The sequence below is a fragment of the Etheostoma cragini genome, chromosome 21 (assembly GCF_013103735.1).
Source record: "Etheostoma cragini isolate CJK2018 chromosome 21, CSU_Ecrag_1.0, whole genome shotgun sequence".
Taxonomy (NCBI): domain Eukaryota; kingdom Metazoa; phylum Chordata; class Actinopteri; order Perciformes; family Percidae; genus Etheostoma; species Etheostoma cragini.
In genome coordinates this window covers 7,375,881-7,388,851 of record NC_048427.1, presented here as the reverse complement: position 1 = coordinate 7,388,851, position 12,971 = coordinate 7,375,881, and the positions used below count along the sequence as shown (strand labels likewise).

The 12,971-nt window shown below is 38.0% G+C and overlaps 2 protein-coding genes across 10 annotated transcripts in view; both read right to left on the bottom strand.

The window, feature by feature from the left end:
* Nucleotides 1–1,354: 1,354 nt before the first annotated feature.
* On the bottom strand, nucleotides 1,355–6,763 carry ppifb (peptidylprolyl isomerase Fb). Its single transcript, XM_034860988.1, has 6 exons — nucleotides 6,506–6,763; nucleotides 6,276–6,306; nucleotides 5,353–5,441; nucleotides 5,173–5,269; nucleotides 2,840–2,915; nucleotides 1,355–1,785 (listed from the first exon to the last, which is right to left on the bottom strand). Exons 1-6 carry the CDS (start codon nucleotides 6,656–6,658, stop codon nucleotides 1,650–1,652), a joined length of 582 nt encoding a protein of 193 aa, XP_034716879.1. The 5' UTR covers nucleotides 6,659–6,763; the 3' UTR covers nucleotides 1,355–1,649.
* Nucleotides 6,764–8,032: 1,269 nt separating this feature from the next.
* LOC117936702 (zinc finger MIZ domain-containing protein 1-like) overlaps nucleotides 8,033–12,971 on the bottom strand; it is a 107,186-nt gene continuing 102,247 nt past the window's right edge. For all 9 annotated transcript variants that reach the window (XM_034860022.1, XM_034860023.1, XM_034860024.1 and 6 more), the window contains 8 exons: nucleotides 12,861–12,966; nucleotides 12,613–12,773; nucleotides 12,428–12,495; nucleotides 12,245–12,313; nucleotides 11,908–12,149; nucleotides 11,585–11,748; nucleotides 10,956–11,210; nucleotides 8,033–10,866 (listed from right to left, as the gene is read on the bottom strand). In XM_034860022.1, the coding sequence (XP_034715913.1) occupies nucleotides 10,759–10,866; nucleotides 10,956–11,210; nucleotides 11,585–11,748; nucleotides 11,908–12,149; nucleotides 12,245–12,313; nucleotides 12,428–12,495; nucleotides 12,613–12,773; nucleotides 12,861–12,966 (1,173 nt within the window). In that variant the 3' untranslated portion in view covers nucleotides 8,033–10,758. The remainder of the gene's footprint in view (nucleotides 10,867–10,955; nucleotides 11,211–11,584; nucleotides 11,749–11,907; nucleotides 12,150–12,244; nucleotides 12,314–12,427; nucleotides 12,496–12,612; nucleotides 12,774–12,860; nucleotides 12,967–12,971) is intronic.

The following is a 12,971-nucleotide window of genomic DNA, read 5'->3' as shown; positions in this document are numbered from 1 at the left end:
GAACTTTGCTCTGTGTCTGTCTTCGCTCATGTCCAATATGTTGGGACTAAAGGGAAGTTCCCAGATACAGATTCTCCTTTACATGTTTGTATATTCCAGAAATAACTTAAATGAAATGTTTTCTGTATAAAATATGCAACAAGTCTTTACTAAGAAGGATATGCACTATTAGTGCGTATCTGCATTATTATCTTTATTACCAGTACTGGAGGGTACATACTTTTTGAATACATTTTGTAAGCTATTACCGTTTTATTATTACACTTTGTGAAGGACTATATTAGCCAACTAACATTTATTCTTAAGTATGTGCCTGTATTTCCAAAGACACCTTTAAGGAAGGCTGTCCTTCCTAAAAGCAATGCAATATGATAGAAACATTTTGTTTCCTGAAAAATAGAATAAATTACAGCTGTTATATTTCGGCACCCAGTACTAAGAAAGACTCAAAGTGTTTTTGTATGGGTCAGAGGTTGTGATGTCTCATAATATAACATGAGACAAAAAGCAGTAAAAAGCTGAACGTACCAAAGATCATGAAGGATTAAGCGGAAGGTTGCATGTGCATGTTGATTTCGAGGCCTTTTTGTATTTCAATGAAATTGTGATGATAAATGAACATGGAACAGAAATACACTCTGACTTTTAATAGTTTAAAACGTGTGAAACACTATTTAATGTGCCTTAGTTTAAGTGACCTATGAGATTTTTCTCCCTAAAATGTTTTTGTATTAAAATGTATTTAAACACGGTTTCTATGGTATTCTTTAAAACTCTTTGTCTCTCGTACCATTAAGATCACCTTTTTTAATATATCCATGTGTAAGGAGGTTACACATTTCTATCCTCAGCTTTTTTAGTAATTTAAGCATCTGGTAAAATGTACTTATAGCTTCATCTCCCTCTAATAGAACACTGCTGGCAGATCCTTCAGTACGCAGTAACATAAAATGGCACGCAGAGAATCCAAGCTGACCCATCCCCCGCACCCCAAAAAACATTTCCCAAAAGAAACATTAAGGTATACAATGTCAGATGCTGATGCATCGGACATTGTAGACCTTAATTTGTCTGGGCCAATGTCAACAGAATAAATACTTAGCGGAATAAGAACATTAGTCAACTGCGGCTGATGAGGAAAACAGAAGGAGGGGGGAAGAATGACACTGGTGTCATTCATCAGCTGTCAATAAAACATTCACCTTCCCCCAGAAATTGACAAACCTTTAAATTAAACGACTTCAGTTGTATGAGTGCAAGTGAAATAAAAAGCATTTTTGTGATAATTTCACATGTAATATAAAAACATGGCAAGAACAGGCTCACATATTTTGAAAAAAAATGTTTATTTTTAGCAAATTACAACCTCTTTCAATAAACCAGTTTTCCTGAATATTCATGTATTTATGCCTTTAAGTACAAAGAAGCCGTACTTTGTGTGCTATATTACAAGTTCACATTTGACACAGTTAAGTGTGTTAGATGCTACCTGGAGAAAGACTAACACAGAATTGAAGTGTTAAAATCTATTGCCAGCAAAGAGAGGTAGAACTCTGTGCCGCGACTGAAGAAAGAGCCTCTTTCACTCGGACCTTCACATTGAAATGACAGCAGGAGATGAGACTACGACTGTGTCCACTGCTCAGATTCTACTCAAGCTCTCCACAGTCTGCGATAGTGATCTTCTTGGAGGTTCGCCCAGACCGTGAACCATACGACTCCACTCTCTTGACCACGTCCATTCCGTCCTTTACGCTGCCAAAGACAACATGCTTGTCGTCCAGCCTAAATGAAGAAAGAGGTTTATTATTACTGCCCCAGACTGTGAGACAATCCATGATGCACCCAGCAGGGTTTGACTCATGGCTTTCTGCTGGGTGATGCCACTACTTCAGCAATGATTCTGCTCTTTTAGGCCATCAATCAGTGTCACAAATCCTTTTTTTGCTATCATGTGCAAACATTGCAAGAATTCACATCTTCCACCAAAATTTATATTCCCAGCAGTGTGAGAAAAAAACATCTAAAACGGCATTTTAACAATAACTGGACATTTCTTTATACATATCTTAAAAACCTGCAATAACAAAAGCCTTTCAAAGGCAGAGGCATTTTAAGATTGGATGGTATACCAAAGCTGTTAAACTGAAGAAAATCTCAGGGACATTACTATTTTAAAAACATTTAAGACACTGTTTGTATAGCTGAGGTGAGAGAGGAGCCTCTGACACACCACAATTACTTGTTCATATCCGGAATGTAAAGATTGTGGCGGTGAATTGGAGTGTTTTCAAGTTAGGATCCTGGGAAGGAAACAATACTCAACCTAAAACAAACTGTCCCGTAGTAGCTGCTCCTTTTGTCCACATTGTGTGTGACTCACCAAACTCACATTGTACTAAAGGTTTTAAAGTCTGCAGTGTCCAAACTTCACACTGTACTCAGAATGTAGGCCACGTGGTTAGTTATGTCTTGTTTATCGTGTTTTTTTCTTTTCTTTTTGTATTTCCATAATTATATTGTCATTTCAAGTTTAAAATGGCCAGAAACACACATTTCTGAAGATCTGTACTTTAAAAAAGGCAAATCTACAAATATTTTTACATCTGAGTTAGCCCCCTGAGGATAGGAGCTTAAATTTTGGCAAAACTGACACGGTGTAAAAAAGCTGAGTAATTCTCCCGTCATATTTCTATACAGTTTGGGGTTAAGTATTGCTGTTTCTGTATTTTTTCAGTTTTGCTCATTGCACACTTTTCCAGACAGGCCAATAATGGTGAAATGAAATAGAATAACTACAGTAGCATCAACCCTTGGAGTGTTCTTTGTCAGCACATACCATTCGGTTTTACTGGTGCAGATGAAGAACTGGGATCCGTTGGTGTTGGGTCCAGCATTGGCCATAGACAAGATACCTACAATGCAGCAATTAAAAAAGTTGTTTCAAAGCATGTCATACATTTAGTTTAAAGTAAAAATGAATCTGAAGATTTCACTGTCACGTGATCTACAAAGAGCGCTGAGTGAACTGATTTTACAATGTGTTGAATCACAGTTAAGAAACAGCTAATCTATATGATTCATGGATCACTATAATAAAGTACTTGTATGTAAATGTGAATCTCATGGCCACAGAAGAGATTTTGACATGTCACAGCAAAGAAAGCACAGGTGTAAACAATACAATGAATGATGGCTGAATTCCATTAAGCTGCTTCAGTTTCAGGGTCCTGGTATAGTGAATGCTGGCTCATTGCCCCGGTCCCTGGGACACTAATAGTAAAAATAACTTATTTATATATTAGCCATTTGTAATGTTATCAGTAATATACAATGTTATCAGTAACACCTGTATTTTTCCTTCTGTGACAAGTCAAAATATCTGCAGAGAAAAAAAGGACTATTTCATCATTATCTAAGACTTCACTAAATTAATTTATAACAGATTACTGAAACGCTATTTGCATAATGCTGCCATCTGATGGTGTAAATGAGTAATGACAGCAGTATGCATCATGTTTATTTTACAGTAAATAACATTTGGTGTCACAGGGATAACGTGGCAGCCACAGTGGCAATGAATTTTACGTCATTCTACACATTAACGTCAACATGTTTCATATTTTATCTGTTCTTCCTATGTGTTTGATTTGATTCTAATATATTTATTCTGATATATTTATCAGCCTGGTTTTCAATGTATTTCTATAGAGTAACACACTATCTTATCCGTCTGCCACAAGTACTGCAGCTTCTAAAGTAGGAAATGTAATGCGTTTGCACTGTGCTGTTAAATCTTGTTATACTCTACATTGATTAAGTCAACTGTCTTAAAGGGTAACTACAATATTTTTCAACCTGGACCCAGCAGCAAAATAGGCTACAATGTAAGATATGGGGCAATTGGAAAGCTTTTATTTAACTTCACAAAAGTGCTTGTTTTGCCACTGACAGGCTCAGATTAATATTCCTAGTGTCTGACAACATTATGATAACAAAGGACTTTTAGGAAGGTTAACTTTTATTTTCAAGAGTAAGATCCTTTTTTTAAACATAAAAACATCCGCAAAATTGTGTTCGCTAAGCCGACCAAAATCCATGTAATTTTAGCATCGTAAAATACAATTATTTCAAAGTTGACAGACAGAAATAAAATTTAATTATGTAAAGTTGTTTTGCGTTGTCCTTCCACTTTTACAAACATGACAACTCTAGTTTTGGTTGAAATAAAAACACTTGGTTTACGGATTTACATGTGAAAATATGTTGGCTCGATACACTCAAAGTATTGCTTTTTTTAAATAAATTGAGTCAGGTAGGTTTAGCGCTAGCAACTTCAGAGCTGTTTCTGGTTAAACAAAAAGGTTCTCAAAGAGGTTTTAAAGGTCAAGCTTTGAAGGGATCCTTTCCATAATGTTGTCAGACACTTAAAATATTAAACTGAGCCTGTCAGCGGCAAAACAAGCACTTTTGTGAAGGTAAATACAAGCTGGTTAATGGCCCTATTAACTGTAGCTTTCTTACATAATACTGGACCAATTTCAAAGAATGTTGTTGCCATCACTACCGTAGACACCAAAAGGTAGGCAAATAGGGTGCAAATTAGAGCCCGACCAATCATGTAGCATAGTTTGTCCACCAGAGGGCACTGTACAACATCCCTGTTGGCAACACTGATTATTTTTTTGTTAATGTGTTTTTGTTTAAAGGACTTTAAGTTTCATATCTTAAGTTTGTATTTTCATACATTTTATTTATCAGAACTTTAATCTATTTTGATGTTCTTCTGTTCTGTTGTGACAGAAAAAACAAATCATTATCATTATTTTAGTGAAAACTCATAAATAACTACAAATAACTAATGTCAGTGAAATTTGTTTTGTAACGTGTTACGTGTAACGTGTAAATAAACAAATATATATATATATATATATATTGTATATCGGCATATTGGATTTTTAAATAACCAAATATTTGTACCAGAATCGGCCTTAAAAATCCTTTATCAGCCGGGCTCCTTAACCTTCAATGCTGCCGTTTGTACAGCTCTGTTCCATTTGTATATTCAACACGGTTTGCGTTTTCTTTGTGTAAACACAACACCATTTGTATATGCATATACATATCTGTATATATACTGTGTATATATCTCAAACAGAATAGGATGATTACCAGGTCCAGTGTGCTTCAGCTTAAAGTTCTCATCAGGAAACGTCCTTCCATAGATAGACTTCCCTCCAGTTCCATTGTGGTTAGTGAAATCTCCGCCCTGAAATAATATCACTGTCATTGCACTGACTGCAACCGCCGTAGAGCTGGACAACAAAAGGGACCCAAAAGAAAAAGGCCTACCTGGCACATGAACTGAGGGATCACCCTGTGGAAAGTTGATCCCTTGTAACCAAAGCCTTGCTCCCCTGTGCACAGTGCTCGGAAGTTCTCTAAGAGAAAGATTTGTCTCAAAATTCTCTCTGTGACAATACACACAGGTGTGTGGTTTCCCAAAATATTCTGCAGGAACACAAGTGGATCCTAGCAAAAATAACTTGAATGTATGACTGACTACCTCTTATCTGAAAATAATAAATCGATCTATCCTTGGCTACTTTTTATTTCTTGTAGTTTTTTAATGGATGGGTTACTGACCTTTTGGACTGACCAAAATGTGTCCATAGCACAGGGGTTTTGTAGAAAAACATGTTTTGGAATCATCACATCAGGTTTTTAATAAAAGAAATGATCTGTTACTTAAGTTACAATCATTCATATAACATATTTGGATTCAAATTAATGGTGCATTAATGTGCATGTTGCATTTTACTGCTCTAGAGGTTTATGTTTTGCTGAAACTCCTTTATATACTGTTGAATAGTTTAATCTAAAGCAATGCATCATATACTTTAAGGTCCTGCGTTTCCAGCGTCTCTGTCCTGTGAGAACCACTTATTTCTAAAAGTCAACGTTTCATGAGCTCAGAAAACAGCCCTGTTTTCAGTTTGCATTTTCAAGTTTTCTTACTTTATTTGGCACTAACCTTAAGCACTAAAATAAACAATGGCTCTTTATCCTGGGGTCCACACAAACCCAGTCAAACACAGACACTACAGCCGACCACACATCCTTCAGTTTATCATTTGTTATCACTGGACAGGAAGGTTACTAGTAATCTGAAAGGTAACTAAAGCTATCAGCCAACTGTAGTGGAGTAGAAAATACAGTAATTACCTCTTAGATTGAATAACATGGAATAGTCATGCAAAAATACTTGTTCTTACCTGCGGTTTTTGGCACAACGTCAGCGTTGAGCTGCAAAAAGACAAATGCCCTCAGGGTCAAATATGAACTGTTTCTCTGGAAAACCTGAGACTTAAACACTGTCAGTGAACCTTACTGAAGACACGCTACGGATTTTAGGCGTTTAGCAGCTGTCGTTTTTCGTATTCATTCAAAAGCAAACATTAAAAAAGTGAAATTAAAAGCCGTTGAGATGTCTGAATAGCCTCACCTCAAAGGTTACCCTGCCGAGAGGCTGGTTGTCTGCAGCAATGTCGAAGTAAACTGTGGGGTTTTTGTTGGCTACTGTAGGGCCGCTGCTGTACATGCGCGCGGCGGTAAACGCTAGAGAACATAACTTTATCCTGTTTGATAAAATTAACATTTTCCAAGCTAATGCTACTCAGTTAGTTCCTTCGGGTTGTGAATGAGCAAGTGTCACGCTTACATGGGAGACAGACGAGGAGGAAGTTCTTCTTACACACCCGGATGTGCATCTTCAAAGAGCGGCGACGGTTAGATCTCGCGAGACTAAAATTATATACGAGCAGACGTACCAAGTGGATTGCTTTAGAGATATCATCAATATGTAAGTAGCACGAAGCAAAAATATAAACATTTGCACAAGAATGCATTTAATAAAATAAATAAATAATCATTTCATGAGTGCAAATTTAGTCTTTTGTTTCATATGATATACCTCTGGATTGGGAATCACTTCACTAACATTCATAACTTACATAATCAAGTAGTTATACTTTATCTCCAGTACAGTAACCTTCTGCTCAGACATCAGTGCATCAGTATTAACAATATCGTTAAAAGTCCCATAGCTGCTGGTGTGAGCAGGTTTGCGGGGTTTCTCCATTGTTCTGTTGTGTTCATTTATGTTGGATCATTTCATTTTTACACAAGGGCAAGCTGGCCTTAAGCTATATCCTTTTTAAAATGCGATGTCCAATAGTTATACCTTCTGCTAGGATCAGCAGCATGCTTGCGAGTTCACAAAAGACAAGACCACAGTGACATACAGGGATCATCTGAATACATATTTATTAGATAAATATTAGGTTGTCACATCATCTAACTACATACAGTTCTGCAAGACTAAAAATCACAATTAGTTCCTTTATTTTCTGACCAGTTTAGAATATGAAATGATTGTACATACAATGTACACAATAGAGACAATGGCCACATTGCATGAATCACCTTAGATTGTATCATTTTTCCAACTGCTCATGATTTAAAAAAATTGTACAAACTATGGATTTGGTTACAATCTTCTGGACCTGTCCCTCCCATCCCTCCTAAAGATTTTCTTTGTAACCTTTTTAGTATAATTTTTTTTGTTTTTTGTTTTGCTTTTGCACCCCAGAGAATGCAGATGACAGACTAGAACACAAGGCTAAATATTACATGTAAAACATAGTTGTCCCAGTTCCCCTAACAAAATAGGTGAAAATATATTACAGAGGGGGAACAAAATGCTGAGAGATACTCACAGACACTAACTAACAAGTTTAATTTTCCATATTCAGCCACGTCCAGTAGAGGGGTTGCAAGCTTTTTATTATTCTGAAGAAACAATGCACATTCCCAGGGAAAATGAATACATTTCTGTTCACATGTCTCTATATTCATTTACATATATACAGGCATCCTTGGGACGTTTGATCTAGCCTTGCCCTTAGCATCCTTTCCAGGCCAGAATTATAAACGTGCCCTTTCTCTCTGTATATTTTATTTATTTTCCGTATTAAACAACTTTCTCCAGAAAAATGGCCATTTATTGTGATTGTTCAACTACAGATTTGGAGTGCTTATACACTAAATTGACTCACTTGAAAGTGAGGAAGAAAACATGAAATGACAAAGACCTCCAAGGGATTGATCAAAAGTTTCAATTCAGATTGTAAAAAAAATGAAAATGTGGTGGTGTATTGTTGAAAGAGGATTATTTGATGTGATGTCTCTTTGTGACATAAATATGAAACAACATGTCAGTGTGCTGAACTGGAACAAATACTTCTTAAATGACGTTTAAAATAATGTTTACATAAAACCAGGGTGGTTAAATCAGCACAATGCTACAGTTGAAGGAAATTGGATTTCTAGCCTTACAGATTAATAAGAAAACCAGTACAAAATAATTTACCAAAAACAAAAAATGTATATGGTCTCGTGCTTTTAAAAAAGCAACATTTTCTATAACAAAAATATAAACAATATCATGGATTTCTTTAAAATATGGATGTGATATATCTTTAAAATACCACTGTGTATTGACAATTAGCAACAATTATGATATTCACATAGCTCACTAATTACACTGAAAGCCAGCCGATACCACATCTTTTTATAAACCATTACTGTTCAGTATCACTGATAAAATGTCAATGTAAATTCATGAATAGACAACATTTTCAATCAAGCACTTCTGAGCGTGAAAGAAAATATTGCGTCCAACTGAGTTTGACACCTGGAAACTGAAATGATGCAACACAATCACCTGGAGCTGATGCAGGAAAGGGGGGATGGGAGGGCACATTAAAAATAAGACACCTGTCAATTAACAACAGGTGCGAGACAGAATGCACTGGGAGGAAAGTGACTAGAAAGCACGGCGACCTGCAGAAAATAGCTTATGAGACATTTGGACTGGCTTCCCAACAACAAGGAGGCAAGACAGCTGTCATATGCTGGTTACAAACAAAGTCAGTGGTTAGATGGGAGTCTTGGAGCATACGCTGTTAGGTCGGATGACTAATGATCAAAGGACAAACATTATCAAGATGATACAAAAATATTCACAATGATATTTACAGTACAATAGCATTTCTTAAAAAATAATACATTTGCATACTGGACAGCACTCTTTTCAAAAAGTGAAATTGAAAACATATGTGGAAAAAGGTCTGCACCAATACTGCTTTAAAAACCACTTCTTGAACAGCAGTGATGGATAAACTGTATTTGTCCTCCCCTATATCTTTGAAATCAATATTTTCTCCCATCATACAAATAGAAACACACAGTCACACATTCACACAATCGCAGTCTTACACAGGACCAAGCAAAACAAACCTCTCCATTCTTATCCCTCTAACTTTGGTGAGGTTGAGCAGTTTCCCAAAAGATGTCTGGATAGTTTAATTACGCAGCAACAAAAACCAGCAAACAAACAAACGTAATACAGTATATCCAGCAAATACATGATAAATGTACTGCTGGTATCAGCATTATCCCTTCAATGTTAGTGTTAAATATAGAATACTAAATCTGACAGAAACAAACGTACAAACAAGAAAAGAGCTGTGGAAACAGCAACTGATGAAAAACCACACTATCTTTTTTTTTACCACTTGGAACAGCACTAGACAAGGGCTTGGCACACATGCACTTTGTAGACTATTTTAACAGCACATCATTTAACAGGGAGAGAGATGCAACGTTGCAAAAATGCTGACACGGGCGACAGCGGGGGCTCATGCAGAGCAGACGACACGGAAGGAGTCGTAGCAGGAAGCAATAAATGCTGCAGGATCTTTACAGAAACCCCAATCTCTTGTATTGTACCTTTCATTTCTATTTAAATCACTTTCCTGCAAAGGAGGTCAATAACTATACCATATGTAGAAGTACAGGTCTGCTATTCTTGGTACGCAATATAAACCTTTAGTGGGGCCACAGTCTACTCCGTTGCAGCTTTTAACCCTCAAAGGACTGAAAAACAGGGATGTTTCTTTTTGACAAAAATATGTACGTATCACAATTGTAGACAAAATGTAAGCCGATCATTCCCGAAAACACTTTTAAAATGTTGAGCAAAATAATAATTAAAAAAAAACTTTTGTCAAGGAAAGATATACGGTTATCTACGTTTTTTTTTTTTTTTTTTTACTTCCGTTAAAACAGATTATTTTTTTGCATTGCCAAAAATCTCTTGTGCTTTTAAATGATGTGTGGTGGACATAACAGTGCGGCTAACCAGACCAGTCAGGGAATGGAGCTGTGACACCAGGAAGCCGTGGCCTCTCAGATTGGAATAACAATATGGACATAGCACACACTGGTCAGATAGCGCAGGTTTTTTTCAGTTCTTTTTTCTGTTTTATACAGTGAAATCCTGTTTTTCTCAAAAGGAAACAAACCATGAATAAAAAAATGCTACAAGACGTTCCTAATGTGCACACATACACTTGTGTGTGGTGTAAAAAATAAAAAAAAATAAAATCAACATAGTATAGCTGCACAGTTCAAAAGTATCGCCACTGGGGTAGGAGGGCCGCGTGACCCCCCCGCAGCCCACCGTGTCTTGGGAGTTTTAACCTCTTCAGTCAATCTGTGCTGGCCAATGAAAACTGTACAAGAGGAAGAAGAGAAAGGGAGTGCATCTTTGTGTTTATCAAGTACTGAGCAACTGCCCTGGGTTCTCAGGGAAACTGCAGGCAGTCAGAAAAGTTTTTGTGTGTCTGAATTGCCTCAGTTGTTTTCGAAGAGCGATAGAAGGTCGTCGTTGCTATTGCTGGGGAGGTCGGGTGGATCCAAGTACGACAACAGCTCATCTGGGTTAGCGAGCTCTGGAAGAAGCTGGAAGAAACGGGGAATAAGTTGGTTAGGCATTGAAGTGACCACAGACTACTTTAGACTCTTTTGTTTGCCGTAGGTCAGGAACTCACGTCTATAGATGGCTCAGGCATGTCGGACCCTGCTTGGCTGTCCAAACTGCTGGAGGGGTTGAAGGCCAGGTCGCCGTGGGGATGGTTGTTGGGGCCGTGCGATTGCTGTTGCTGCTGAGGAGGCGGAGCTTGTCGTGACGGCTGAGGAGGCCCGCTATGGTGTAGCTGCTGCCCTGATTGGCTCCCAGGGTGTGGAGATGCATGTAAGCTCTGCAGAGGACCATGCGACTGGTCATTGCCGGCAGAGTGAGGTATCTGTAGAGACAAGAGGAACATCTTTGCTATCAAATGTCTCCTTATACCAATAAAATCATTGTTAGGGATTCCTCTGTTCATTCTGCATGGTAGTTCATTTTTAATAATAGTAAATTATATATAAATGAATTCAGGTGTCTTAGTGTGTTTCTTTGGTGTATATCCTCTGCTCTCACCTGTCAAATGAAGCTAACTAAAGAAGGAAACACTGATGTCTATGGCACACTTACAATACACCTTACAAATAGTTTAACAGATAAACAAGAAAACAAAACATGTAGGGAAAAATGTGAAAAGAAAATTAGATTTTTGTTTGAAAAGACAAAGAGAGGCAGAAATGCAGAGTCGATTAACTAAATGCTGGGGGAACTCACTGAGTCAGGCATGTTGTGTGAGAGTGGCTTGTCTTGGGCCATCAGACTGTTGGGCATGTCAGGAGGGTGAGACAGCTGGGGACCATGCATGAAATCATTCATCGATGTACCACCAGGGGTGCCGTGAGGAAAGTCAAAGTTCCCGTGCCCCTGGTAACTGTTGCCTATCACACGGAATAAAAATAAATAAATACATGAGTACATTTCATACAGTTATTTTACATTACTTTAGTACTGTTACTACCATTAACATTTAGAAGATGTTTACTAAGGTACCATGACTCTGTAAACTAAATATATTTAAGGTAGGTATTGTAGCCCACCTTGACTGCCATATTCGCTGTTGCCCCCTTGCTGAGAAGATAATAATGGGTAGGGTGACGGCCCGGGGCCGAGCTGAGCTATCATCTCCATCACATTGGGCATGATCATTTGGCTGGGGCTCATAGTCTTAAACCTCTTGGCCAGCGGTCCATCTGGATCCTCCTTGATGTGGATATCCGATTTAATAGCTACCGGCCGCCAGCTACATGTTGGGTCAATAGTCACTTCCTCAAACTCAGAGCTGGTGTAATACAAAAGAAATGGTTAAGATTCAAGGAAATTAAGAGAAATACAGTATATTATATTCATTACAGTGAAAATGTATTCCCAACTTACTTCTGAATGGCGTTCAAGATTCCCCACATGTACTGGTCCACTTCGAGTCCCTCTAACAATGCTGTTTTACTGAGCAAAGAGGAGAGACAGGGCTTAAAATGCTGAGAGAGACACCTATGTGGATTACAGTCAAAACTATAGTTTGGGCAAATAATGTTATGTATTTAAGCTTGAAAAACTTACTTGCATACAGGACATCGCCATGTCCCCCGCTCACAGTTCAGTTGTAAATACGATTCCAAATCAAAACACTGCAAGAAGAAAAGAAAGTCACATTTGTTGAACAACACTACATTTGAATACCCTTTTTCCTTAGGGCATCCAATTTCCTGACTCTCAGCGTGTTTCTTTATCCCTTCAGGGCTCACCTGAACATGTTTGCAGTCGTGGCCTCTTGCTGGAAGCTGTATCCGCCGAAAGGTGATAGGACATTTGAGGGAAACCTTAATGGCCGTCTGCTCAACGCCGTCCTCTCCGTTGAGTGCTGCGTTCCCCGATGATGCTGCTACGCTGCTGAAGTTCCTCTTAACTGGGAGGCAGGATGAGACAAATACAATGCGTAAGGACGGGCTCTGAGAACAATCAGCAAAATGTGACCGTGTTCTTATTCAAATACCTTTGGTGATGCAGTGCTCTGCAGGCAGAAGCCTCTTCTTCAGTAAGCCCTGGAGGACAGAGCGAACTGAGGGCCTGTGGACCAGCTGCAGAACAAACAAGTGCGACTGCA

Excerpts from the sequence above, each read along its gene's own strand:
- ppifb (XM_034860988.1), bottom strand. The coding sequence starts at position 6,658 with ATGTTAATTTTATCAAACAGGATAAAGTTATGTTCTCTAGCGTTTACC. Across the intron at positions 5,270-5,352 it reads TCCCTCAGTTCATGTGCCAG|GGCGGAGATTTCACTAACCA; the intron begins GTAGGCCTTTTT and ends ATATTATTTCAG. Across the intron at positions 2,916-5,172 it reads GCTGAAGCACACTGGACCTG|GTATCTTGTCTATGGCCAAT; the intron begins GTAATCATCCTA and ends GCTGCATTGTAG.